This window comes from Taudactylus pleione, unplaced genomic scaffold (genome assembly GCF_031769625.1).
Source record: "Taudactylus pleione unplaced genomic scaffold, aTauple2 ptg000019l, whole genome shotgun sequence".
In the NCBI taxonomy this organism is placed as follows: domain Eukaryota; kingdom Metazoa; phylum Chordata; class Amphibia; order Anura; family Myobatrachidae; genus Taudactylus; species Taudactylus pleione.
Window position 1 is genome coordinate 13,475,807 of NW_028284421.1, and position 25,704 is coordinate 13,501,510.

Here is a 25,704-nt window from a genome sequence, read left to right on the forward strand (position 1 = left end):
AAGGGGATAGATATACACTGACAGGTGAGAGAAAAAGCAGAGACAGTCAGCACTAGCATAAGTCACATACAATGCAGAAATATATATACATAAACATTACATATAATATACTGCAAATGAGACTACAATCAACTGCCCAGATTCAGTATCTGGAAAGGCTATAGCGCTGTGTACACCGACCCAAATGGCGAGGTACGCAGGGGGACTGGACCAACTGCCGTCCTAGGAGATCTGCGATTCCCCGGAGATAACATGGCTGCCAGGAGACCTCAGAGGAGCGTGGCCCACGGAGGAAGCAGCTCAGCGATGCCAGACCTTACCTTAGGCTGGAAAGGCGCGCAGAGCTGAGGGGAGGAGCCGCTGTAACAGGGAAGGCTGGCTGGCTATTAACCCCCGGGACGCCGGCCTCCCGCTGCCGAACTATAAGTCCCTGGTGGTCTAGTGGACACACGGGGTATGCCTCCTGAGAAGGAGGGGGCCCGCCGCCACTGCCAGCGCCTCCGGTCTGTCCCCAGTGACCGATGGTCAGAGACTGCATATACCGGTGACCAGCAATCTTACCTGTTCCCCGGCGATCCGGCAGCAGTCCTGGGATCCCCCAGAGCTCAGCTAGCACAGACTCTGGGGTCCCGCCTCGATCCCCAGATCTATACTGGCGTTGCAGCACCGGCGGGGTGTAGGAGCGGCAGCTTGGACGTCCAATGGACAGTCCGACGCTGCCGCTCTGACAAGTTCTAAAAATAAAATCTCTTAAAAATAATTAAAAAAAAATAAAAAAACGTAGGGGCTGCTAATCAGCCCCCCTGCGCGAACGGTGACCCGACTCCGGCCGGGCACCAACTTAAACTGAGGTGCCCTGGCTTGGGGGCGGGATTATAGGGAGAGTGGACCCAGTGCATCCTGGGAGCTGAAAGCTTTAACTGCGTGGTGCCTGGATTTGGTTCACAACCTATGGACCATGAAACAGAAATTCTCTTTCATTTTGAGCAGGCAAACACTTTTTAAGCAGCTGCACCCTTTTCAGAAGGGACTCCTGCTAAAGACCCCTTGCCAGCTAGGAGACAGAGTAATGCACACAAACAATTGTAGAACGCAGCACAGCAGAGTAAGATAAACAGATACAGAAAACAGCAACTGTAAATTGTGTATAAATCAGACTAACAATGAAATTAGACTGTAGGTTAAGTCACTAGAGAATCCCAGTAGGAACTAAGGTGAAACATAACCTCTGGGCAGACTCTGAAGTTTCAGAGTATACAGACACCCCTAAGATGTGCCTAATGTGCTCCCAGTGAAAACTCACAAACCCCAGTAAGAGGAAGAGGAGGAGCGCTGCCAGCCTTTGTAGACCTGGAGAGAAGAAACTACATGCAGAACTTCAGCTCCGGAGCTATGCTGTTGCTTCAAAATGGTGGGCGGACTGCATGCTGACGTGTACCTCAGGAGAAGAGTGGAAGTAGTCCTCCCTCTTCACGGGCTGACAGACCAGCCAGGAACCAATGGGCAACTCCCAATCACCAGGTGTCCCCCAGTGCAGCCGTCTGAGCAAGGACTCCCTACTGCAGTGGTTCTCAAAGTAGGCCCTCGGGACCCCTCACGTGTCACGTTTTCCAGGTCACCCAGCAGGTGCACAGGTGTATCCATTACTCACAGACACATTTAAAAGATCCACAAGTGGAGCTAATTATTTCACTTGCGATTCTGTGAGACCTGGAAAACATGTGCTGTGTGGGGTCCTGAGTACAGAGTTTGAGAACCTGTGCCCTATACGAAGGAGCCAAAGGCCCCACCTCCCAGCCGCAGACCGTTCAAATAGTGGCATTGTAATGGCGGGTTCTATGGCTGCCAGCGGTTAGAACTACTCTCAGGGAGAGGTCTCAGATGTTTGTGCTGATGCGCATGCAGCTGTTGGATAAGATGGTAGCCTCTTCAAGGCAATCCCATTTTTACACTAAATTTGTTGGCTTTAACAGTGTGGATTTTTATTTTCTTTTTTTTTTAAGATAAATTAAACTATTTAGTGCATTCTCCAAGCGCTCATCCCTCTATCCTAAATTCTAAGGGGTAAATTTACTAAAGTGAGAGTTTTTAGAAGGGAGTTTTAAAAGAGATGTTGCCCATAGCAACCAATCAGATTCTACTTAACATTTAACTAGCACCTTCTAGAAAATAGGTAGACTCTGATTGGTTGCTATGGGCAACATCTCTTTTAAAACTCACTTCTAAAAACTCTCACCTTAGTAAATTTACCCCTAAGTGTCCACCAGATGGATTACGAGTAGGAATGAAGGGGGAAAAAAAATAAAAATATAGTGGAAGCCAAAAAGTTGGTCACTTAAATAATTCTCAACCTCTGTGTGATAGTAGATAATACCACATAAAATGAAACATTTTTACAACCCGATAAACTTTATTTTACAAAAACTGTAAATAGTTACAATGAATATTTTATTTGCAAATAGTCAATGGCACATATAGCTCCTGAACCATAAATAGAACGACTTAGCTTGATTGGCATAAAACAGAAGTTCACTAGAGCTTAAGTTTATGCGCAGAAAGTTCATTGCCTGTCTTTGGTTTCTTGTGCGCAGACTTGGCCCCTTTGATTTGTAATTTGACTTGATCCTGCAGCTGAGAGAAGAACGCTTGAGAGGACTTTAAAGCTTTATCCTTTCCTTCATCCTGCAATAGAACACAGACAGTCCTAATGAATTACTGACTGTAAATCACACCTTCATAGTTTTCCTTGTTGCATATGAAATAAGAAAAAGATGAACAAGCGTCATGGTACAAAGCCTAGATTTACTCTATGCGACTCCAAACAAAGTGGTGAAATGGCCTAAAGCATGTAATTTATCTAGCAGAGTCTATGAAATTATAGGTTGCTTTGGGCAACTACTCCACTTCTATAATGCTTAATACATCTCTCCTAAACTCTTTCAAATCACATGAGTACTCATGGAACACTCTGAATGTTTTAATTTTTTAGTCAAACTTGGTTAATATGTAAAAATAACACGTATGCATTACATTAAGGGTGCAATTCAATTCTTTACTATTCAACTATGTCACTACAATGCCTTCTGCGCACAGTAATACATTTTACAGTAAACGTTTTTCACTTAAATTTCCCTTGCCCGTGTGGGGTGCAACAAGAAATGAGCAATGATACATTTCCAAGGAACCCGTTCCGAAGTCACACTGTGTAGAATTGAATTGGAGTTCTGAAAATACAGCAGCTTATTGCACAAAGGGACTAACAAGGTAGCGCAGTTGTGTAAGAGAAAGCTCAGTCTCATTACTGATAAATGGCAAATATGTCAGCAAAGACTGGCACAAAAGATTACCTTCAGCACAGTGGCCTTTCCTGCTTTGGTGAGCTTTTTCAGATTGGCTACTGCAGATACTTTTGTGGGTTTTGCTCCCTTCTCTGCTCTCATCTTCTCTGATAATTTTTGCCTCTGCTCCCTTTCTTTTATTTTAAGCCTCTTTACAGCCTTTTTCTTTCTTCTCTCGCGTTTCTTATCTGTGGCTGTCTTTTCTGCATTTGTCTTTATATCTCCAGCTTTGTTCTTTTCCTGTGAAATGAGAAAAATAAAAATTATTGACAGATGTTCAAAGTAATCCTTTCTTCCATCAAGTCAGACTTATGCTGCGTATCCACTAGGTGATTAAAATGAGCGATTGAACGATAAAGACATCGTTATCGTTCAATCGCTCATTAATAGTTCACAAATCGGGCATTAAAATGTCGAAAAACGACCAGCGATGCGCGCTCACGTTGGTTGTTTTCGACATCAATCGTCGCCTTAACATGCCGGTCAATCAGCCGATAACGACAGATTGGGCATGTTCGGGATGATGGAGGGTGCCTGCACTGAACGACATATCGTTCAGTGTAGGCACTGCAGGTGATGAGGAACGACTGTACGATTACAATGTTGTAATCGTACTGTCGTTCCACTATCTGCTAGTGGATACGCACCTTTAGACATTGTTAGAAGCATGACTAATACCTCTGGCTCCATCCCACACTGTTTTGTATATTAGTATAGATAAGTTGTGTGGATAAGTATATCGGCGCTTCTGGGGATAAGAGAATCTCTCTTGCTGCCTAGAACTACAAAGGTCCTTTCACATAGGACCAATGGAATGTCATATGGAAATATATAAAAGGTATGTAGTTCACTGGCGCTTTCCCTCTAATCAAAATACAGCAGTAGCCAGAGGAATACGTGAAATAGCTTTAATAAAAAATATAAATTATCCCAATAGGGTAAAAAGATAAAAACATCAATGGCAGACAATAATGCAATAAAGACTTCACTAAAAACAACTTCAATAAACATATGATGTAATTAGTGGTTCAATTGCTGATAGGTAAAATATCCTTGCATAAACAATAATATGAATGATAATTTAAGATCACTTTGTACATAAAGTGTCTGTGCATATAGAAGAAATATCAAATGGTTGGATTCCTACCATAAGGTAAAGTAAGGGGCCCCCTTGGCCTTCCGGACCTAGGAACTCTGGAGGGCTAAAACAAGGGGAAGGATGTACTGGGCCCCAAGGCTTGTATCAAATGGTTTCCAACCTGCAGTCACTCAGCCAATGCGTTTCGACCGTCTCCTGGGTCTTTGTCAAGGCTGGACATAAAGTGACTGATCAGGGTTTATACAGTCAGGTCCATAAATATTGGGACATTGACAGAATTTTCAAATTTTTGCCTCTATTCACCACCACAATGGTTTTGAAATGAAACCAACAAGATGTGCTTTAACTGCAGACTTTCAGATTTAATTTGAGGGTAATTACATCCAAATTGGGTGAATGGTGTAGGAATTACAACAGTTTCAATATGTGCCTCCCACTTTTTAAGGGGCCAAAAGTAATGGGACTATCAACTCAAAAGCTGTTTCATAGACAGGTGTGGGCTATTCCCTCGTTATTTCATTATCAATTAAGCAGGTAAAAGGTCTGGAGTTGATTCTAGGTGTGACATTTGCATTTGGAATCAGTTGCTGTCGACTCTCAATATGAGATCCAAAGAGCTGTCATTATGAGTGAAGCAAGCCATCATTAGGCTGAAAAATCAAAACAAACCCATCAGAGAGATAGCAAAAACATTAGGTGTGGCCAAATCAACTGGTTGGAACATTCTTAAAAAGAAAGAACGCACCGGAGAGCTCAGCAACACCAAAAGACCCGGAAGACCACGGAAAACAACTGTGGTGGATGACAAAATAATTATTTCCCTGGTGAAGAAAAACCCCTTCACAACAGTTGGCCAAATCAAGAACACTCTCCAGGAGGTAGGTGTATATGTGTCAAAGTCAACAATCAAGAGAAGACTTCACAAGAGTGAATATAGAGGGTACACCACAAGTTGTAAACCATTGGTGAGCCACAAAAACAGGAAGACCAGATTAGAGTTTGCCAAACAACATCTAAAAAAGCCATAACAGTTCTGGAACAACATCCTATGGACAGATGAGACAAAGATCAACTTGTACCAGAGTGATGGGAAGAGAAGAGAAGGAAAGGAACTGCTCATGATCCAAAACATACCACCTCATCAGTGAAGCATGGTGGTGGTAATGTCATGGCGTGGGCATGTATGGCTGCCAATGGAACTGGTTCCCTTGTATTTATTGATGATGTGACTGCTGATAAAAGCAGCAGAGTGAATTCTGAAGTGTTTCGGGCAATATTATATGCTCATATTCAGTCAAATGCTTCAGAACTCATTAGACGGCGCTTCACAGTGCAGATGGACAATGACCCGAAGCATACTGCAAAAGCAACCAAAGAGTTTTTTAAGGCTAAAAAGTGGAATGTTATGCAATGGCCAAGTCAATCCCTTGACCTGAATCCGATTGAGCATGCATTTCACTTGATGAAAACAAAACTGAAGGGAAAATGCCCCAAGGACAAGCAGGAACTGAAGACATCTGCAGTAGAGGCCTGGCAGAGCATCACCAGGGATGAAACCCAGCGTCTGGTGATGTCTATGCGTTCCAGACTTCAAGCTGTAATTGCCTGCAAAGGATTTGCAACAAAGTATTAAAAAGTGAAAGTTAGATTTAGGATTGTATCGTTTGTCCCATTACTTTTGGCCCCTTAAAAAGTGGGAGGCACATATAGAAACCGTTGTAATTCCTACACCGTTCACCTGATTTGGATGTAATTACCCTCAAATTAAATCTGAAAGTCTGCAGTTAAATCACATCTTGTTTGTTTCATTTCAAAGCCATTGTGGTGGTGAATAGAGGCCAAAATTTGAAAATTCTGTCAATGTTCCAATATTTATGGACCTGACTGTATACTGTTGAAATGACTCACTTCCTGTTTGGGATTACCCAAAACAGAAAGTGATGCTGAAGCCTAAAAACTTAGGACGGTAAGTAATCCTGTAAACAATTTCATATGTTGGTCCTCCTACTGGGGTGCAGCTATTTATATTTCTTAAACACAAATGGAATATAAGGGGAAGAGAAAGAGAGGCCTGATAGAATAATTTCACGGGAGTGATATCACTTCCGGGTTCCCTTCACACACGCGGACCGATTGTTTATACTGGGTAGTTCCCTTTTGATGTTGCCTCGTGGATGTCGGACTTCCTGGTTCCGTCTAACACATGGATGCCGATTGGTGAAGCTTCCTGTCTCGATGCGCGGTTTACTGAACTTCCGGTGTTTGCCGGAAGTGATGTAGCGCATGGTCACGTGGTGGTTTTAATATTGAGTAGCGGACATTTTGTTTAAGTGCACAGATCTCAATACCAACGGGAACAATTCTTTCCTTTGGTTTAAATACCAAGCTTTCGTTGTCTTTTTCTTTACACATAAATATGGGGATGGATAGTTCTTTTGGAAGGATTCTCGTCATTAATATCCATTTTTTCATAACAACAAAAGAATAATAAAGTATTAATAGGTATTTGTTGGAGGATGAATGGTTCATAGAAACAACCAACAAATACATATATATGAATGGCAAGACATAAATAATTAGAAATGAATGATAGGAAAAAAGGGGGGGATTTAATAAGATGGTATTTACAAGAACCACTTAAGTTCAAAGTCCGCATTCAGACCCCCAGGGACAAGGGTTTTCAGATTGAAAATCCAGCGCATTTCAGCCCTTGCTAAGCGATCTTCAATATTTTTCTGTCTCCAATTTGGTCTGATATTTTCAATCCCAATGAAGTATTTTAGTCCTACACAAGAGCAATTGTGTGATCTTTTGAAATGTTCCGGTATTGAGTGTGGCACTGTTCCCTTTTTAATATTCCTCACATGTTCTCCTATACGTGTTTTTAGAGGTCTAGTGGTCCTTCCCACATACATAAGGCCACATGTGCACTCCAATAAATATATGACATTATTAGTATTGCATGTGATGAATTGGTTGATTTTATATACTTTGCCATTCACAGAAAATTCTTCAGTTTTTGTTCCTTTTCCCTTAATAGTGCGACAAGCGATACATAGTCCACATCTATGAAATGCTTCGGTTCTTATGTAGGATCTTTGTATTTCATCTGACAAACTTTTTACTAGCTTGTTCTTTAGATTAGGTGCCTTCCGGTAGATGAAAGATGGAATTGGTGCAAGGATTTCTTTTAATATCGGATCACTCAACAAAATTCTCCAATATTTCTTTATGGTCTTTTCTGTATCTTTGTGCTCACTATTATATTGTGTAAAGAATGCCCATTCTGCTTTGCTGTTCTTCATTTGATTTCTTGATCTTGGTACTAAGAGCTTTTTTCTTTCAGTTTGAAGGGCCATTTCCTCTGCTTTTTTTTTAAAAAGTGGGTTCATAGCCACTTTGCAGAAATTGGTCTTCCATAGTTTCAATACTTCTTCTTCCGTACAATTACGTCTAAGGCGTATATATTGACTCCTTGGGATTCCATCAAGCCATTTTTTATGATGTTCACTATTAATTGGTATATATGTGCTGGAATCCGTAGGTTTTTTGTATCCTCTAGTGTGAATTTTGTCCTCTTTAATATAGATTTCCAAGTCCAAAAAATGTAAGAGGGTTTTACTAGAAGTGAAAGTTAAAAATATATTATTTTCATTCACATTGAGGTCCTCCATAAAACATTTCAGGTTTTCTTCGGTTCCCTTCCAAATAAAAATAATGTCGTCAATATAACGAAACCAACAGACCAAGTTTGCCCCATTCATAACTTCCTGTATTTTTTTATTCTCCCAATGAGCATAAATAAGTTAGCGTAACTGGGGGCAAACTCGGTCCCCAATGCAGTCCCTTGTTTTTGCAAATAAAAATCACCTTTAAAAAAATAGTAGTTTTTTTAAAATGAAATCAATGCTTTCTATAATAAAATTCCTAAAATCCTCCGTCATATCGGTATTGGATAAAAAATGTAAAATGGCCTCTTTACCTTGCTCATGATTAATAATAGTATAGAGGGACGTTACGTCTGCCGTTACTAGAATCATATTGCTTTCCCACTTACTGTCCTCCAATTTATTTTAAATATCCATAGTATATTTTAAATATGAGTAGTTCTTTTTGACCAAGGGTTGAAGATGATAGTCTATGAAGGACGAAAGGTTAGATGTTAAACCATCAACCCCGGATATTATAGGTCTTCCGGGGGGGTTTTGTGCACCTTTGGTTAGATATAGATCACTGGTGTTGAAGGATTTTCTTTCTTTAAATAGTTAAAAACATCTTCACTTATAGTTCCTTTTTCCTTATATTTGTATAGCATTTTTTCCATCTCTTTCTTTATTTTATTCGTGGGATCGCTCCTTAATTTCTGGTACGTCTGGTTGTCTTGGAGTTGTCTAGTAATTTCATCTTCATATTTATTTCTATCCATGATGACAACACCTCCACCTTTATCTGCAGGTTTCAGAATCACATTTTTATCTTCCTTTAAAGTTCTGATGGCTTTTCTTTCTTCCTGAGTAAGATTATTTTTAGTTTTCTTCTTTTTCTTTTTTGATTTCTTCTCTAGATCTTCCTGTACTAGTTGTGAGAAGGTTTCAATAAAATTCCTTTCATATGTAACGGAAAAAAATTAGATTTATTTTTAAATCTTGGTATGTCTACCTCAGTGGATGTAGTTGCTGTTTCATCCTCGTTTTCTGTATTGGTTTTTCCCAGATCTCTGTCCTTCTTATAAAAGAATTTTGTCATGGTGAGTTTTCTAATAAACTTCTGTAAGTCTATGAAAATATCAAAAGGTTTTATCAAATTGTAAAGCGCAACGGAATATGCTGCGCTATATAAGAAACTGTTAATAAATAATAAATAAATATGATGTGTAGGGGCAAATTTAAGTCCTTTCTTTAATAATCCTTTTTCACTTTCATCAAGGATTTTAGAACTTAAATTAAACAGCTTTGTTCCTTTTTCGTTGTTAGAATTAATGTCAGAGGATACTGGGGTAATGGAGTCAGATGTCTTTTTTTGACTTTGATCTCTCCTTTCTTTTTGCTATATTGTTTTTCCCCCCTCTTTTGCCCCTCTTCTTTATTTTCTTCTTCAATATGTTATGTCAGGACCTTCTGATTGGGCGATCCGAGTATCTGGGAACAGAGTCATCCTGTAGAGAGTCATACCTATTTCTCAGTGGAAGGGGTTTCTCCCATCTATAGATATTCTTTCTTCTGTTCGTCCATGTCAGTTTTGGTCGTTGCCATTCTGAGGGTTTTGTATTCTGTTTTGTATATAGTTTTTCAAAACAATGACGGTTCTTAAAATAAGTTCAATATGTGAATGAACAGTGGTGTAATCACCCAGGAGTGAGATGACATCATCGCACAGTACTTGAGGAAGTACAGGACAAGAGGCAGTCCAAGCCAATCTCTGACTCAAGACTCCAAAATAAGCCACTTGTAGAGATGCCCATGCCTCTGAATGAATGGACCCTTACCCTGATTTCTTCTGGAGCCAGAAGTGCTGCTTCACTCACTCCCACCATTGCCACTTCTTCCATGTTGATTGCAGGGAGATTTGAAACCACCTTAATTTCTGGAACCGGCTGAGACACAAAAATAAAAGGGTTAGAGAATTAGAAAATAAATCACAATGCCCTATTTTATCAGCTGTGAGTGGATACAGTTTCTGCCTTCCCAACGTCTACAGCAATAATTCCTTTAAATCAAAATTATTCAAAGTTTGTATCAATAGTGTGTAAAAGAGAGATATATATATATATATATATATATATATAGGATATTACTATTAGAAACATTTATAAAAGGGTAAACTATTTTTTTCGGAGGGTGTAAAGATGATCAATCCCAGAAAATTTGTTTTATTTATTACCAGTTAATTATATAGTGCACACATATTCCGCAGTGCTTTACAGAGAATATTGTCCAGTCACACCAGTCCTGCCCCAGTGGAGCTTACAGTCTAAATACCCTATCACATGCTCACACACTAGGGTTAATTGTTTTTGTTATGACCCAAATAACCTACCAGTATATATTTTTGGAGTGTGGGAGGAAACCGGAGCACCAGGAGGAAACCCATGCAAGCACAGGGAGAATATATAAACTCCACACAGTTAGGGCCATAGTGGGAATCTAACCCACAACCTCAGTGCTGTGAGGCAGTAATGCTAACCATTACACCATCTGTGCTGCCGGACTTTATGGAATGGGGCATTTGTGCAACTTTTAAAAGGTGGTTGTCCGAAAGCACAGAACTCAATTAGCAGGGATTTCTTTGATGTATTGGCTTTAGAGATGTTCAACTTTTTAGGCATATAACAATTTGGACTCCCAAAGCGAACTTATCTAATAGTCTATGGGCATGAGATGTAGAATGTGTATATTTGTGTTAAAAGATGATCCTTCCTACAGTTTCTTTGTCTAATCACTCCTCCATCAACAGCAAAGGTTTGGACAGGCAAACGTGACAATTGATGTGTTTGGGACGCAGCGGTAGGAATACAGGAGAACACACCACCCGAGAATTTACAGAATCTGCAGGATAGATTAGCACTTCATACACTCTTCTAAGGAGTAGATGCAGCAATCAGACAGAAGATTGGATTATATTTGCAAAATAGACAAATTGGCATCCTATTCTATTCACTAAAATCAATAGATAATTTCTTACAATTCTTATAATTTTCTTAACTTAAAATTCCTCAGGAATACCAAGTGTATTCCCCTTCCAGGTCAGGCTTTTATTAATGATCTAAGGCACTAGAGGAGAGAAGAAATTATAGAAAGCATTACCGGTTTGGGTGTGAAATGGAAATTTGATAGTGCGTCAAGCTTCAGGAAAAGGCTGTCCATTAACTTCTGGATTTCTACATGCTTTGGGTTCTCCTCCTCTTCTGTCTTTGTCTACAACAAAATTTAAACAAATCTCAGCCTGTTTTGTACTAGCTAAGCATCTGTATGTATAAACGTGCTTGGTGTATCGCATCTTTACCTGGTTGAGCTTCATATACTCCTGTTCATAAATCTCTGCAAGACTGAGTTTGCTCTTATCGTGGTCCAGGGTAAGTCGCTTCTTGTACTCAAAGGCCTCTTCCTTAGGCTTCTCCTTGCGGGTCACATCATCCCACAGCTTGGAAACAAAGCAGAGGTAGGTCTATAATACTGCTCTTTTATGGAGTGCAATATATTTTCTTTGTTGTTTTGGGGAAAGACTTCCCCTGAAGTGATTGGTTTACAAACTGACCTGGTCTTTTATCCTTTGTTTGATGATGTCCTCCAGCTGAAGTGTGGTTTCCTCTGTGATTACAGGTGCTGTGATAAAATATAGAATGTGTCAAAAGCTACAACTGACATAATTAGATCTCCAGTCTGCACATGTAGAGGAACCAGATTCACACCATAAAAAAATAGGACTAACCTAGAAGAAGGAAGATTGCTATAGGAAAGATTTAGATAGATAGCTTTGCATTATCCTTTACTTTTGCATTCCTTACATGAGCAAATAAGCACAAATTCCAATTAACAAAAAACCCAAATATATTTTAAAATACAGCTTAAGTCATAACCCATACATTTACCAGAGTACTTTAACATGTCATCCATAGAATGGGCACATTGTTCTTCAAAATGTTATCTTACAGCATGGGCCTAGCAAAATACACCTGAACCTTGAACGCTTGTGGACACGAAGGCTATAATTGAAATGACAGGAAACAAGATTTTGCTTGTATAAAGCTCCGTTGGGCAAATTTATATATACTGCCCATCACATGGCCATCTCTAAAGCTCAGAGAAAAACTGGCATAGCTGACAATACAGTTAAGTAGATGCCATAGTTAAGAATTGCATTACCGTAAGTTTTCTGTTTGGAAAGAGAAGGAGCAGGGATATACAAAATGCAAGTTGCTCAATTTATTGGCTTAAACAGAGTAGAGGTGCCTTGATGTGGAGGTTGGCTCATCATATTTGCAAATGTATGCAACAGAGTCTTCTGCATTTTATTTACATGTAGAATGCTGGCTTTTCACTGGCTTATTGTAGTGTGCTGGGGGAAACGCTTCTTACCTTTCAGAAGAGACAAGGATAATTGTGGCTAATCTGTAAGGATACGCAACAGCAACTAAGGCTACACAATACAAAAGAAAAAAAACAATTAACTCAGAATAATCTTTAAATTATCAATATATTATTCTGAGTCAATAGATTTTTTTTTGTATTGTGTGCAATCTTAGTTACTATTACATGTGTTTTGGAGATCTCCTTTATTTGGCAGTTGCAAACACTTTTGCTTTTGTTAAAAACAGCAGCTCCACAGGTGAGCAAAGTATTCTGTGTGCCTGTACCAGTGGTCAGAAATATAGTGTTAAATCACATGACTAAAGACTATGGGAGCAACCCTTTGCTGGCACACTAGCGGTTTCCAAAACAAGAATCATAATTGCTACATCTAGCCTTTTTCATTTAGCAAACAAAAAAAAAAAAACAGCTGCATACAAGCTGTAAAAAGCTATAGAAATATTGTTTCTAAAAAACAGATTTTACAGCAGCCAAAAGTAAAGAGCATATGTGGTCTTGCACCTATATAAACTGGGCTAAACCTCATCCTAGCCTGATAACCAAAGTGAATCAAGGATATATGTAATAAGGTCCGATTTGATTGAACCAGCGTGATTTTCTCAAAAAAGCAGCTACATTTAAAGCAGCAATTTGTTTTAATGGCCTAGTTTTGTTTAAAATAAACTGGCGCTTTAAACATAGCGGCCATATTATCGAAAGCACGCCAGTTCCAGCAAATTACATTTACCTCTTAAGGCGAGTATCTACTACCCAATTAAACAGAGCGAATGATAACGACATCATTATTGTTCAATCGTTTGTTAATCGGGCAGTTTAATGTCGAAAACGACCAGTGATGCACATTCCCGTTTTTGATATCTATCATCGCCCGAACATGCTGGTCAATCTGCCGATAACGACAGATTGGCCATGTTCGGGGATGAGGGAGGGTGCCTACACTGAACAACATATCGTTCAGTCTAGGCACAGCACAGACTGTGAAACGCGACTGCACGATTACAATGTCATAATTGTTCAATCGTTTCACAGTCTGCTAGTGGATACGCACCTTTAGAGTTTAACACCACTGAACTCAGCAGAATAAAGAAACAATCTATAGACTAGTAGTAGTCCATTAAACATCCTAGACTTAGAGAGACAAAGAGAAGGCTTTAGATAAGATGAATATATGATTTGGGAAAAATATGATGGCTGATTTAATAATCCATTTGCAATGTGAAGATATGGGCACAGGAAGATAAATATTGGCTACATCTAATGAAAGGAATAATTTACCCATCCTGGAGGCATGGTCAAAAAGCAGAGACTCTGACAGTAGGCTGTTCTCTGGCCTCTTCTGTGCGGTCACTTCTCCACTCAGCTGCCATGATTTCTCACCCAGCATTTGTTTTTGTAAAGACTGAATCTTCTCGGTCATCTGTAAACCAATGCATTTTATATTAAATAAAAGCAGCAAGTTAATAGATATGTCTAGAAACAAAATATTGCTCTGACTAATTATCACCAAGACTCAAAAGCTAACTCAAGACACAATGGAGCCGCGGTGAAATGGGATTTACTTATGTAGATCCCCCAGGCTGCCACACTGCTGTATGCCCACATTAAATATTCTGCTAACCCCTAGTATGGCACCATCCGAAATTGTGTTTTATAGAACTGCAGTCTCACTCTTTAGAGACACCATATTTTTACCTCTCTTTTTCCAAACCTCTCTTCATTGAGTTAAACCCCAAAAATCAAATTAGGACTCAATTTTAACCATTAGTATAAACCTTTTTTATGTGCTAAATTGTCACTGACTGCTATTAATCAATAGACCTCTCCAAGGTTGACTAACTAGGAAGAATGAAAATATGTTGAAATAACCGAAAAACGCGTCAGTTTTTGTGCGGTGTAACAAACGTAATGTGCAGGTGTTGCTACCAGTGGAGTCTCTACGAGGGGACGCTCATACTAACCTTTTCTTCCCTCTTCTCAAAAGAGGACTTCAATTCTCCAGGCTCCTGGGGTTCTTCTTGGTTCTTTCTGCCACCAAGTATATCATCAACATCTTCTCCTTCACTGTCATCTGATAGATCAAATGTCACCCGCTTGAAAGCTTCCTTTGTCTTTTTACTCTCCTCTGTGTCATGCATTAATGGTTCTTCTTCCTCCTCACCAAGACTGAAAGAGAAAAATCATAGATTTAGGCATTACAGATTGGGGACAATAATTATCAAATTATGTACATACTGGTTTGATCAAGTGTATTATTTTAGGATGTGTATTTAGAACAGTCTTCTTAGTCTTTAGCTGGGAATACATCCAGTCACTAGCTATACAGCAATATAAATATACTTGGCAAGCAGTTTACTGATTTTATAAGAACTCATAATAATTAGAAACTATACAATTCCTGCACCACACAAAAATCAGCCTCAATATAAGAAGTCTAAGCAAGAAACCTACCAAAGATCAATTAGTTTCATATACATAAAAATACACCTTCAAACTCATTCGATATTCTCAACCTGAGCTTTTCCCACACATGAATGGTCCTCTAGAGCACTGTTAATGCTTTTCTACCTCCACATCAATAGACTTTCAATTATTCTCTACGGATGTAAATCAAAGAAGGGAGTCTTATTTAATGAATGTTTATTTAATTGAATAAGAAACTCCCAGCCCACCATACAAGACTGGCTGTACTAGTTTCCAATAAGACAGGGGGAATCTCGATTGTTTCTCTATTACAGAAACGTTCTGTTACTTGGAGAGCAGAGTTTTGGCAATCATTTCAACTGGGTTTCAAGTGTATGCTCTACATGTAGAAATCCCATTGAAATTAATTGGCAAACCTCCTTACATGCATAAGACTGGTATTTTTTTTGTTGATTTATGAAGTCAACCATTCACAGATTGCCTCGTTCTACAATGAATACTACAGAAATATGTTATTTCAGTGATTTTCAAAAGATTTAGCAATTTAAAAATCACACAAAATAGCGATTAAAATCACTACCAGCCAGAAAGCCATAAATGTCTTACGCTTCAACCAGGTCATCATCTTCATCTCCCTCTTCCTCCATGTTCTCCTCTTCCTCATTTTCTTCTTGGAGCTCCTCCTCCTCCTCATCACTTGGCTGTCTGTCTGGGCCGATCTCATCACCCTCAACTGGATCAAAGAAATCATTGTAATGAAGGTCCCTGGAGCTTTTAGACACCTGAAAAATAAACCATGAACTGTTTTATTACGGAACGTATCTATGTTCTGCAGGGTGACAGCACAAGGCCTGTCTTTTTTATAACACTAATAAGATATCAAACGCCAAAGTTTGAAAACATTTTTGAATGTAGATTCACACCGGGATGGTACCCCAAACAGGTCATAATTTAATAATGCCGTCATGAATATCAGGGGAATTAATATAACTGACTTATAGGGTAAAATCTCCCGATTCATCTAGTGGAACATTGCAACAAAATTTATATTTTGTATTCTTGTTTAAGTTACTAAATTCTACCCATATACAGAATTTGCGGTTTAGTTGGGGTTATCCTTCAAAATAGTAAAAAAGCAGACTGCACACTGTGGGCCGGATTCAGTGCTGCACATAAGTTGGCTGTATTGCTTGCAGAGAAATAAACGTAGATATTCGCCTGCTTTCCGAGTTGCACATTGTATTAGCCATCATCACTATCAATGCAGACCTGCACCAACCTATCCTTGGTGCATGAAGTCCGTAAGGGCACCTACAACTCTGTTTCACCAGTAATGTGCTCTGCATGCACTCAGTGAACTTAGCCTGTGTGTGTGAACGCCCCATTGACACCCAGTTACGGCCATTCAGCCGCAAGTTAGAAGAGACAGAGATGTGAATCTCTTGTAGATACATACGTTTGGTTCCGGCACATGCACAGCTGCTAATAATTGCTGTTCCCCCTCTTGTGGACATGGGAAATGGTCCTTGTTCAGCACAAGAGGGGTTTAGCACCCCAGAAATATGGGAGTCTCTAACATAGGACGCGCACAGACCTGCCAGCTGGGAAATAGGGGGCTGGTGAGTAAAATTAGTTTGTGACCTGAAATATCCCCTTGAGGAGTGGTTTATGAAAAACCTCAGTAGGGATACAGTTTGCAGGCTACTTTTTGATCTCCAAGGAACACAGACCCATTAAGAATACCTAAAAATACTCTCAAGTCTTTAACTCACGTCGTGTACTCCTTTCGATATTAAAAAAAGAGCTCTACTATCTGAACTATTTTAAGAGTAATGGAGCATACACATGGTCAGATGTGTCAGATGAACGATCTGAATGATTTGATGAACGATTTGAACTATGAACGATTTTTGAGTGCATTAAAATGAATGGACTCGTCCAAATCTGACTGCAAACACATCAGATGTCAGATATCGTTATCCGACCATCGGGAACATGCATCGTTCAGACGTCAGATTTTTCTTCAGATATGAACGATTTTTTTAATCGTTATTGTTCAGATCTGAAGAAAAATCTGACCGTGTGTATGCAGCATAAAACAGCGTACCTTGAAGGCAGTGCTATTTTAAAAAGGTGTAATATGTTTAAGTATAAAAGCTAGTAAAACTGCATAAACATATTTTTTTTTAAACCAGAATATTTTGGCATCATTTGTAAGTCAAACTACTCATTCAAAGAAATGTTGTTAAAAACTTCTGTTTCTCCAATCGTTTTCTTTGTCTTCCTGTGCTTACCTGTTTAGTTTTTTTCATTTGGAACTCAAAGTCTTCATCATCATCGGAGTCAATATGTTCAAAATAATTCACATCCTCCTCATCCTCATTAGTGTCATCATCTTCCTTCTCAGCTGCTTCCAAAAAGGCCTCCATTTCTGACAACTTAAAAAACTTGTCATCCACGATGGACTCTGCTGGCTTTTTTGCAGGTTTTTTAATGGACTTTTTCTTGTGCTGTTTCTCCAATTTGTCAATATCAAAGTCCATATCAGAATCGCCATCACTGAACCTTTCCACCGCTGTATGTGTGACATTTTTAGCGACAGATGACTTACAATTCCCTCCTTTACTTGCAGCTTCTGAAATTATCTTGGGATCTTCTTTAGATTTGTCATTTCTTTCTTGGTCACTCTCAGATGCCTCCTCCTCTTCCTCAGACAGCTGCAGTATATAAAAGTCTCTGTCTTTTACACTCTGAGAGACTGTCTTTTTAAAGTAGCCAAGAACTAAACTGTTCTGAAGTTCAATCTGCTGCCAGATTTGCTCTTCATCAAAGTTTTCAATAACCAGCTCATTCAGAGGGCTCCCCACCTCAAGAGCAAGTTCTGATTTATGCAAGTCATACAGAGCCTTTGTTAAGTTGGAAAAATCAGCAGCCAATCCTTCTTGGACACTAAATTTAGGAGAAAAAAAATAAGATTAAAATCAGCATACCGATAAGATGCAAAGACGACAGCTCAGAACATGATTCTTACCCAATGTCCAGCACTGTACAGCTCTTACACTGTTACGGCGTGTAGAACAGCACACAGCAACACATAAAACACAAACACCTAAACTAAATTCTCTGCGATGCACGCCTGCAATGTCTGTGTGCAGATTACTGTGGTAAGCATTCTTCACACATTTTTTTGAGCACATCTATGGAGCGTGATGAAAAAAATAGCAAAGATACATCGCCCCCATAAAATGCAGCAAAGGTCGTCTTGAGAGATGTCGGAACATATAAACTACTGGTCAAAAGTTCTATAAAACCCTGATTATTCCGGTTGTATTCAAATTAAGCAATTCAAGTCCAGTGACTAATCTGAAATAGTACAAATAATATGAGATATGGTATGAACTTACCCTTGTTATCTCTATTTCTACGAAGTCCATAGGGTTCCACAGGATACCTTGGGTATAGGTGTGACGTCAGTCGCAGGGCACCAAAGAGTTAAGCTTTCAGCCTCCCAGGATGCACTAGGACCCCCTCCTATACCCCGCCCCCGGGCCAAGGCACCTCAGTTAGTTACCAAGCCATAGGCCGGAGGAGGAGAAGGAAGAGAGAGAACAAAGATCTGGACACATACAAGAATCACATTCTCACCAGAGGGAGACGGAAAACCGGTGACCAGAGCAAAGCCCATCTGCAGCACAGGTGCGACAGGGCGGGAGTCCTGTGGAACCCTATGGACTTCGTAGAAATAGAGATAACAAGGGTAAGTTCTTACCATATCTCATATTTTCTACTTCAGGGTCCATAGGGTATCCACAGGATACCTTGGGGATGTCCCAAAGCAGTATCCTTTAAGGGTGGGGACGCTCCTGTGCAGAAAGGAGAATCCGCCGCCCGAAGGAAGCATCCTGAGAGGCGAAGGTGTCAAACCTGTAATACCTCACGAAGGTATGGACAGAAGACCACGTAGCAGCCTTGCAGATCTGAACTGCCGAGGCACCACGTCGAGCTGCCCACGAAGGACCCACAGACCTAGTGGAATGAGCCTTCAGAGAAGGAGGGACCGGTAGGCCTTCATGAAGATAAGCTTCAGAAATAGCCATACGGATCCAGGCTGCCAAAGTTTGCTTTGAAGCAGGCCAACCCTTTTTACGGAAGCCAAAGAGGACAAACAAAGCGTCCGACTTCCTAAACGAAGAAGTGCGGTCAACATAAGTCCTTAAGGCCCGCACAACATCCAAAGAGGCCTCACCCACGGAAAGACCCGGTGAGTTAAAGGCCGGAACAACTATTTCCTCGTTAATATGAAACTGGGAAACAACCTTGGGAAGAAACTCGGGCCGAGTGCGGAGCACTGCCCTGTTCCCATAAAAAACCAAGAAAGGGGGTCTACAAGAAAGAGCCCCTAACTCAGAAACACGTCTGGCCGAAGCAATGGCCAGAAGGAAAACAGTCTTAGCTGTTAGCCATTTAAGATCCACTGAGCCCAGTGGTTCAAACGGCGGTCCTTGGAGAGCCCTCAGGACCACAGCCAAATCCCAAGGCGCCACAGGTGGAACAAAGGGCGGCTGAATGCGGAGAACACCCTGCATAAAGGTGCGCACATCCGGGATTGTAGCAATCCTACGGTGAAACCAGACAGATAGGGCCGAAACCTGTACCTTCAAAGAAGCAAGGCGAAGCCCATGATCTAGTCCCGCTTGCAGGAAGGCGAGAATCCGAGACAGACGAAACTCCCGCGGTGCATAACCTCTCGGTCGACACCCCTGGAAGAACGTATGCCACACGCGATGGTATATCCTTGCGGAAGACGGTTTCCGAGCTCGTAACATGGTATGCACCACAGAGCTGGAAAACCCCCGGGACCTCAGCATGGCCGTCTCAACAGCCACGCCGTCAAAGACAGCCGAGTCAGGTCCGGGTGAAGGCAAGGACCCTGAGACAGAAGGTCCGGTCGTAGCGGCAACCGCAGAGGAATGTCCACGGACAGACCCTGAAGGTCTGAGAACCAGTGCCGTCTGGGCCACGCGGGAGCTATCAACAGGAGCGTCCCTCCTTCCTGTTTGAATTTCCGGATTACCCGTGGAAGAAGGGAGACCGGAGGGAACAGGTATGCGAACCGGAACGTCCACCGGACGGACAGAGCATCCACCAGAGACGCCCCTTCGTCTCTTGTGCGAGACCCGTACACCGGCAACTTGTTGTTGTGCCGGGACGCCATGAGGTCGATTTCTGGAAGACCCCACCTGTCCACCAGTAGTTGAAAAACGTCCGGGTGCAGGGACCATTCCCCCGGATGAACGTCCTGGCGACTTAGAAAGTTCGCCTCCCAATTGAGCACTCCCGGGATGAAGACCGCTGATATGGCCGGAAGATTGCGCTCCGCCCAAACCAGGATCCGAGAGACCTCTACGAGAGCCGCCCGACTGCGAGTTCCTCCTTGCCTGTTTATGTAGGCCACGGTGGTAGCATTGTCCGACTGGACCTGCACCGGGCGACCCTGGAGAAACCGCTGTGCCTGCTGGAGAGCATTGAAGACCGCACAGAGTTCCAAGATATTTATTGGAAGCTCCGCTTCTGTCGGCGTCCACCTGCCCTGGAACAAGTGTGGAAACGAAACTGCTCCCCAGCCCCGAAGACTGGCGTCCGTTGTCAACAGGACCCAATTTGGAACCCAGAACGGACGTCCCTTGTTGAAGTGGGTCGTCTGTAACCACCACGTAAGGGACAGGCGAACCTCCTGGGTGAGCACAATCGTCTGGGACTTCAGAGACTGAGTCAGCCCGTTCCACTTGGACAGGATCAGGTGCTGCAGAGGTCTGGAGTGAAACTGGGCGTATTCCACCATGTCGAACACCGACACCATGGAGCCCAGTAACCTCATCGCCGAGTGTAAGGACACCCGGCGGCTGTGCAGACAACTGCGCACCCTTGACTGTAAAGCAGAGATCTTGTCCTCCGTCACGAAGATCCTTTGCTGTCCCGAGTCCAATAAGGCTCCAAGATGCAGAATCCTCCGAGACGGGATTAGAGTGGACTTCTGCCAGTTGATTAGCCAGCCGTGCCGTTGCAGCAGTGCAATGGTCAGGTCCAAGTGGTGTAACAGGAGCTCTGGAGATCCTGCCACCAATAACAGGTCGTCCAAGTACGGCAACATGCGGACTCCTTGCAGCCGCAGAGAAGCCGCCATGACCGCCATAGCGTCCTGTATGTCCAATGACACCATGTAGTCCCCAGGTTCCAGCGCCAGAATGATGGACCGTAGGGTCTCCATCCGAAACTTCGGGACCCGCAAAGACTTGTTGAGTGCTTTGAGGTTGAGAATCGGACGATATGACCCATTGGGTTTCTGTACCAAAAATAGATTTGAATAGAAACCCTGGCCCCTCTGGGAGAATGGAACAGGCACTATAACACCAGCCTGGAGCATAGTGTGCAATACCTTCCGCAGCTCCGTAGCCTTGTTCCGGTCTGATGGTAGACCCGTGGTGAAGAATCGAGCCGGGGGTCTGTGCCGGAAGGAGAGGGCGTACCCGTGAGAGACCACCTCCAGAACCCAAGTGTCTGTCGTAGTGAACGACCAACACCGGGAGAACTGCAGCAGGCGGCCTCCCACCCTGGGATCCCCCAAGGGGAGACCCGGACCGTCAGGCCGCAGGCTTGTCATCTGGCTTGGGGGCCGGACGTCTGGTACTCCATGCCTGTTTCCGGGGCTTGACCGATTTCTTAGGGCCAGCCTGTCGAGGAAACGACTGTGGTTTGGGCCTGCCCTGGGCCCTAGATGACCGAAAGGACGATGGTCCAGAACCAGAAGGAGCAGCGGCCGACGGGAGACAAGCAGATTTGGCTGCCGCCAGCGTGGCCACAATCTTATCCAGATCCGGACCGAAGAGAACTTCTCCGGTAAACGGCAACGCTTCCAGACCTTTCTTGGATCTGCGTCCGCCTTCCAGGATCACAGCCACAAGGTGCGACGGGCAGCTACCGCTGCTGAAGAAATTCTAGACACCAGAGTACTAATGTCTAGAGCCGCCTCGTTGATGTAGGTGGCCGAATCACGGAGATTGCCAATCAACTCCGCCTGTTCGGCCGGACAGTCGGATTCAAAAGAAGCCTCTAATGAATCCGCCCAGCGCTCCATCGCTCTGGCAACCCAGCAAATGGCCATAGCCGGCCGTGCTGCCCCCCCTGCAAGGGAATAAGCGGACTTCAGGCAGATTTCTACCTTGCGGTCCGTAGCATCCTTAAGGGAGGACATGGATGGCATCGGCAATGTGTCACTACGGACAAGACGGGTCACGTGAGAATCCACCTGTGGAGGGGATTCACACTTAGCAAAATAATTATCCGCGAACGGATAAGCCACCGCCAGGCGTCTCTGCGGCTGGTATCTTTTGCCAGGTTGTTTCCACGCCTCCTCTAAATGGTCCACCAACTGACCCGAAAGAGGAAAGACTGTGGCATCGCCCTTCACATCTTTGAAAAAGGCATACTTAGATTTAGCCGCTGGGGGAACTTCGTCCTCAATCACCAAGGCTGTGCGGACCGCCCGAATAAGTCCAGGAATATATACTTTGGACTTAGCATCAGCGTCCTTAGTATGGAAAGGTTCCTGATCGTAAGGATCCAGAATCTCCCCATCATCAGACGTCCCTTCGTCATCCTCATAAGGAGCGGACAGAGACGCCACCGGCCTTTTATGAGGCCGCATCACAGACTCCCCTTGCAACGCATCCGACAAGTGCTGTACAGAACTCGTCAGGGAGTTAACTCACGCTGGCTCCTGAGAACCCGGGAGCGGGGAAATAGGGAGACTGTGGGGTACCACCAATTGTCGTGGGAACCCCTGCATGGGTGACGACACCACAGACTGCTGGGACAAACCCATCGGAGTAAACGCGGGCTGCGGAGCTAACTGGCCCACTAAAGCTGTTAACGCCTGAGCGAAACAAGCCCAGGGCGGCTCCTGTACCGGTGCTGTAACCGTAATAGGCCGCGCCATGGACAAACACTGCCGGCAAAGGCCCTCCGCGCTACCCTCCCCCTCCGCTAACGGTACTTTGCACGTGGTACACTGTAGCCGGAGGGGAAAATCACTTTCAGACATGATGGCACCACGTATGTGACCTCTCTCACCAATTAAGTATTAAATAGGCGAGAGACCACCCTGCAGCACCGCACCGCAAGGGCTTTAGCAGAAAGAACAGGGACAGTAATAAAGCTGACAGTTTAGAGAAGAAAAGTTACAGGCAGCGCTAGCACAGTCACATACAATGCAGAGAAATAACAATTCCTGCACTAACAGCGCTGATCACTCAACTACACAGACACAGGGCCTGGTAGGACACAGCGCTGCATACACAGACCTGAGCCACAGCGGAGGAGAGGTATGCGGGGGGACCCAGACCACGATGCTTCCTTCCAGACTTCCAGCAGCGTTCACCATGCGTTGCAGAGAAGATGGCCGCCGAGGAGCAGAGAGAAGCTGGCCTGGGGGAGGAGCGCTGACACAGGACCAGTCAGCACAGTGCAGAGAGGGCTGTGTGCAGCGGGGGAGGCGCCGGCTGTGAGACAGGGAAGGCGCGCTCCCCTGGCATGCATTTAACCCCTGGGACGCCGCAGCGCTACCGCTCTGCTGCGGTCCGCTGTCCCAGGGGGTAGTGGAAGCGCAGGTTGGTCGCCTGGCTCCACGCTGCAGCCAGTCCCCAGGGAGCCCCCTGCCTGGGGACTTAGGACCATGTGATCAGCGGGGACCCACCGCGGGACCCCGCTGCTTACCTCTGTCCCCCTTGAATCCGGCCATGGTCCGGAGCATCTGGGGTCACCGCTAGCTGTGACCCCAGACGCCCACCAGCATCCCCGGATCAGTACCGGCGTTCTGGTACCGGCGGGGTGTAGGGAAGACAGCATGGACGTCAGGACTGACTGTCCATGCTGTTCATCCAGTTGTGCAGCCACAGCTGCATGAAGAATAAGCTTCAGGGGCTCTTCTAGCCCCCACTCCAACAGGTGCACCCGACTCCGGCCGGGCACCAAACTAAACTGAGGTGCCTTGGCCCGGGGGCGGGGTATAGGAGGGGGTCCTAGTGCATCCTGGGAGGCTGAAAGCTTAACTCTTTGGTGCCCTGCGACTGACGTCACACCTATACCCAAGGTATCCTGTGGATACCCTATGGACCCTGAAGTAGAAATAAGCAGTAAACTGCTAGAGGGAAAAAACAAATATGTTAGGTTAGCAAAACTGAAAAATGATGCACTTCCAGAATGATAAAAAAGGCCGTTTTTAGGGAACCAATAATGTGTTAGTTACTGTGATAGAGAGATTTGCCTGGGTGATAAGGCACCGCCAGCGGACTACTGAAGACTGGAAGAAGGTCTTATGGACCAATAAATCAAAATGTGAAATGTTTGGACTGGAGAGTTAGGATATGAATTTGCCCTACACAGTACTGAGTTCCATGTAAAAGGGACAGCTGTCCGTATTCATTTCACACAGGATGATATAGCCCTGCTAGTGGGATTAATATGAGGGCAGCTATCTCACACGTTACCCAGAAGGTACGGGGCAACAGCATGCTGCCTATCTACCCATAGGGATAGAGCTACTTCGACGCAGGGCCGACGTGAGACACCGATGGTCAAGGTAACATGTTGCATGCACAGGGTAACAACACTAGGTAAGTAAAAGTTTAGGGTCTGACATTATACAGGCAGCGCGGTGCCCGGATTATACCATCTGGGGTGCTCATGCAGCACAAAAAACACAAAAGTGGTAAAATAATGTAGGACCCTAAACCTCATGCTGATACGGGCAGACCTGCAGCCGGCGCTAGAGCAGGGTGCGGTGACACGTACCTCAGCAGCTGCTCCGGGTGGGCGCTCACTGCCTCTAGGCACTCCGCACATCCCCACAGGCCGGGGCGCCTCACCTCCACCGCTGCCATCTCTCTACGCCGCCGCTGTACAGCACTCTCACATGGACAGAGCTACGCCGGAAGTGCCCCGGCAAAAACGTCCCTTCCGGAAACGGTTACTTACACTAAGGTTCCTATGCAACATTCTCACCGAATTATTCTCGGTTTAAAATTATCAGACGACTCACTGCGAGCACAGTACCGGCGGCTTCATCTAATTTACAGGCCGATCTCATTAGCCGGTTCCCCCCATGTAAAGTTGTAATTTTGTCCTTATGAATAAAGCTGTGTTTGGACTCTACTCTCTATGTCTGGCTGTAACCGATAGCGGAGGCCATGGGCTATGACAGGTAAGTGAGTGCAGTCCCGCCAGCGCTGCTGGACAAGTTCGTGTAATATAATGTGCAGGGGCAACTTGGTGCTACTGAGCATCTGCACATCATGTAATTTTTATTACGTCGTATATTATAACAAAACCCTGTGCTTGTGAAATCCTCCTGTTATACAGTGTAGAGCAGGGGTTTCCAACCACGGTCCTCAAGGCACACCAACAGTCCCGATTTTAAGGATAGCCATATTTGAGCACAGGTGACTTAGGGGTCTATTTACTAAGCAGTGTTAGGAGACAGAGTGAAAAGTGATAAGAAAAGTGATAAGGTGCCAGCCAATCAGCTCCCAACTGACATCTCACTGACTGTGTTTGAAAAATGACAGTTGGGAGCTGATTGTCACCTCATCACTTTTCACTCCGTCTCCTAACACTGCTTAGTAAATAGACCCCTCAATTAGTACCTTAGTTTTTTTGATTTAAGCATCTGTGCTTAAGCATGGATATCACTAAAACCAGGACT

At 43.6% G+C, this 25,704-nt stretch overlaps 2 protein-coding genes across 2 annotated transcripts in view; one reads left to right on the top strand and one right to left on the bottom strand.

Moving 5' to 3' along the window:
• Positions 1-2,429: 2,429 nt before the first annotated feature.
• Positions 2,430-25,071, bottom strand: MPHOSPH10 (M-phase phosphoprotein 10). The gene is made up of 11 exons (XM_088445521.1): positions 24,795-25,071; positions 17,240-17,894; positions 15,552-15,727; positions 14,483-14,687; positions 13,800-13,941; positions 11,692-11,759; positions 11,440-11,577; positions 11,241-11,351; positions 9,923-10,030; positions 3,348-3,578; positions 2,430-2,682 (listed from the first exon to the last, which is right to left on the bottom strand). Exons 1-11 carry the CDS (start codon positions 24,881-24,883, stop codon positions 2,533-2,535), a joined length of 2,073 nt encoding a protein of 690 aa, XP_088301647.1. The 5' UTR covers positions 24,884-25,071; the 3' UTR covers positions 2,430-2,532.
• FAN1 (FANCD2 and FANCI associated nuclease 1) overlaps positions 24,778-25,704 on the top strand; it is a 34,795-nt gene continuing 33,868 nt past the window's right edge. The window contains exon 1 of the mRNA XM_088445515.1: positions 24,778-25,203. The gene's annotated coding sequence lies outside the window, so the exon portion shown is untranslated. The remainder of the gene's footprint in view (positions 25,204-25,704) is intronic.

Coding starts and splice junctions, on each gene's coding strand:
- MPHOSPH10 (XM_088445521.1), bottom strand. CDS start 24,883: ATGGCAGCGGTGGAGGTGAGGCGCCCCGGCCTGTGGGGATGTGCGGAG. Junction 15,728..17,239: donor AAATGAAAAAAACTAAACAG/GTAAGCACAGGA, acceptor TTTATTTTTCAG/GTGTCTAAAAGCTCCAGGGA. Junction 2,683..3,347: donor GAAAGGCCACTGTGCTGAAG/GTAATCTTTTGT, acceptor GTTCTATTGCAG/GATGAAGGAAAGGATAAAGC.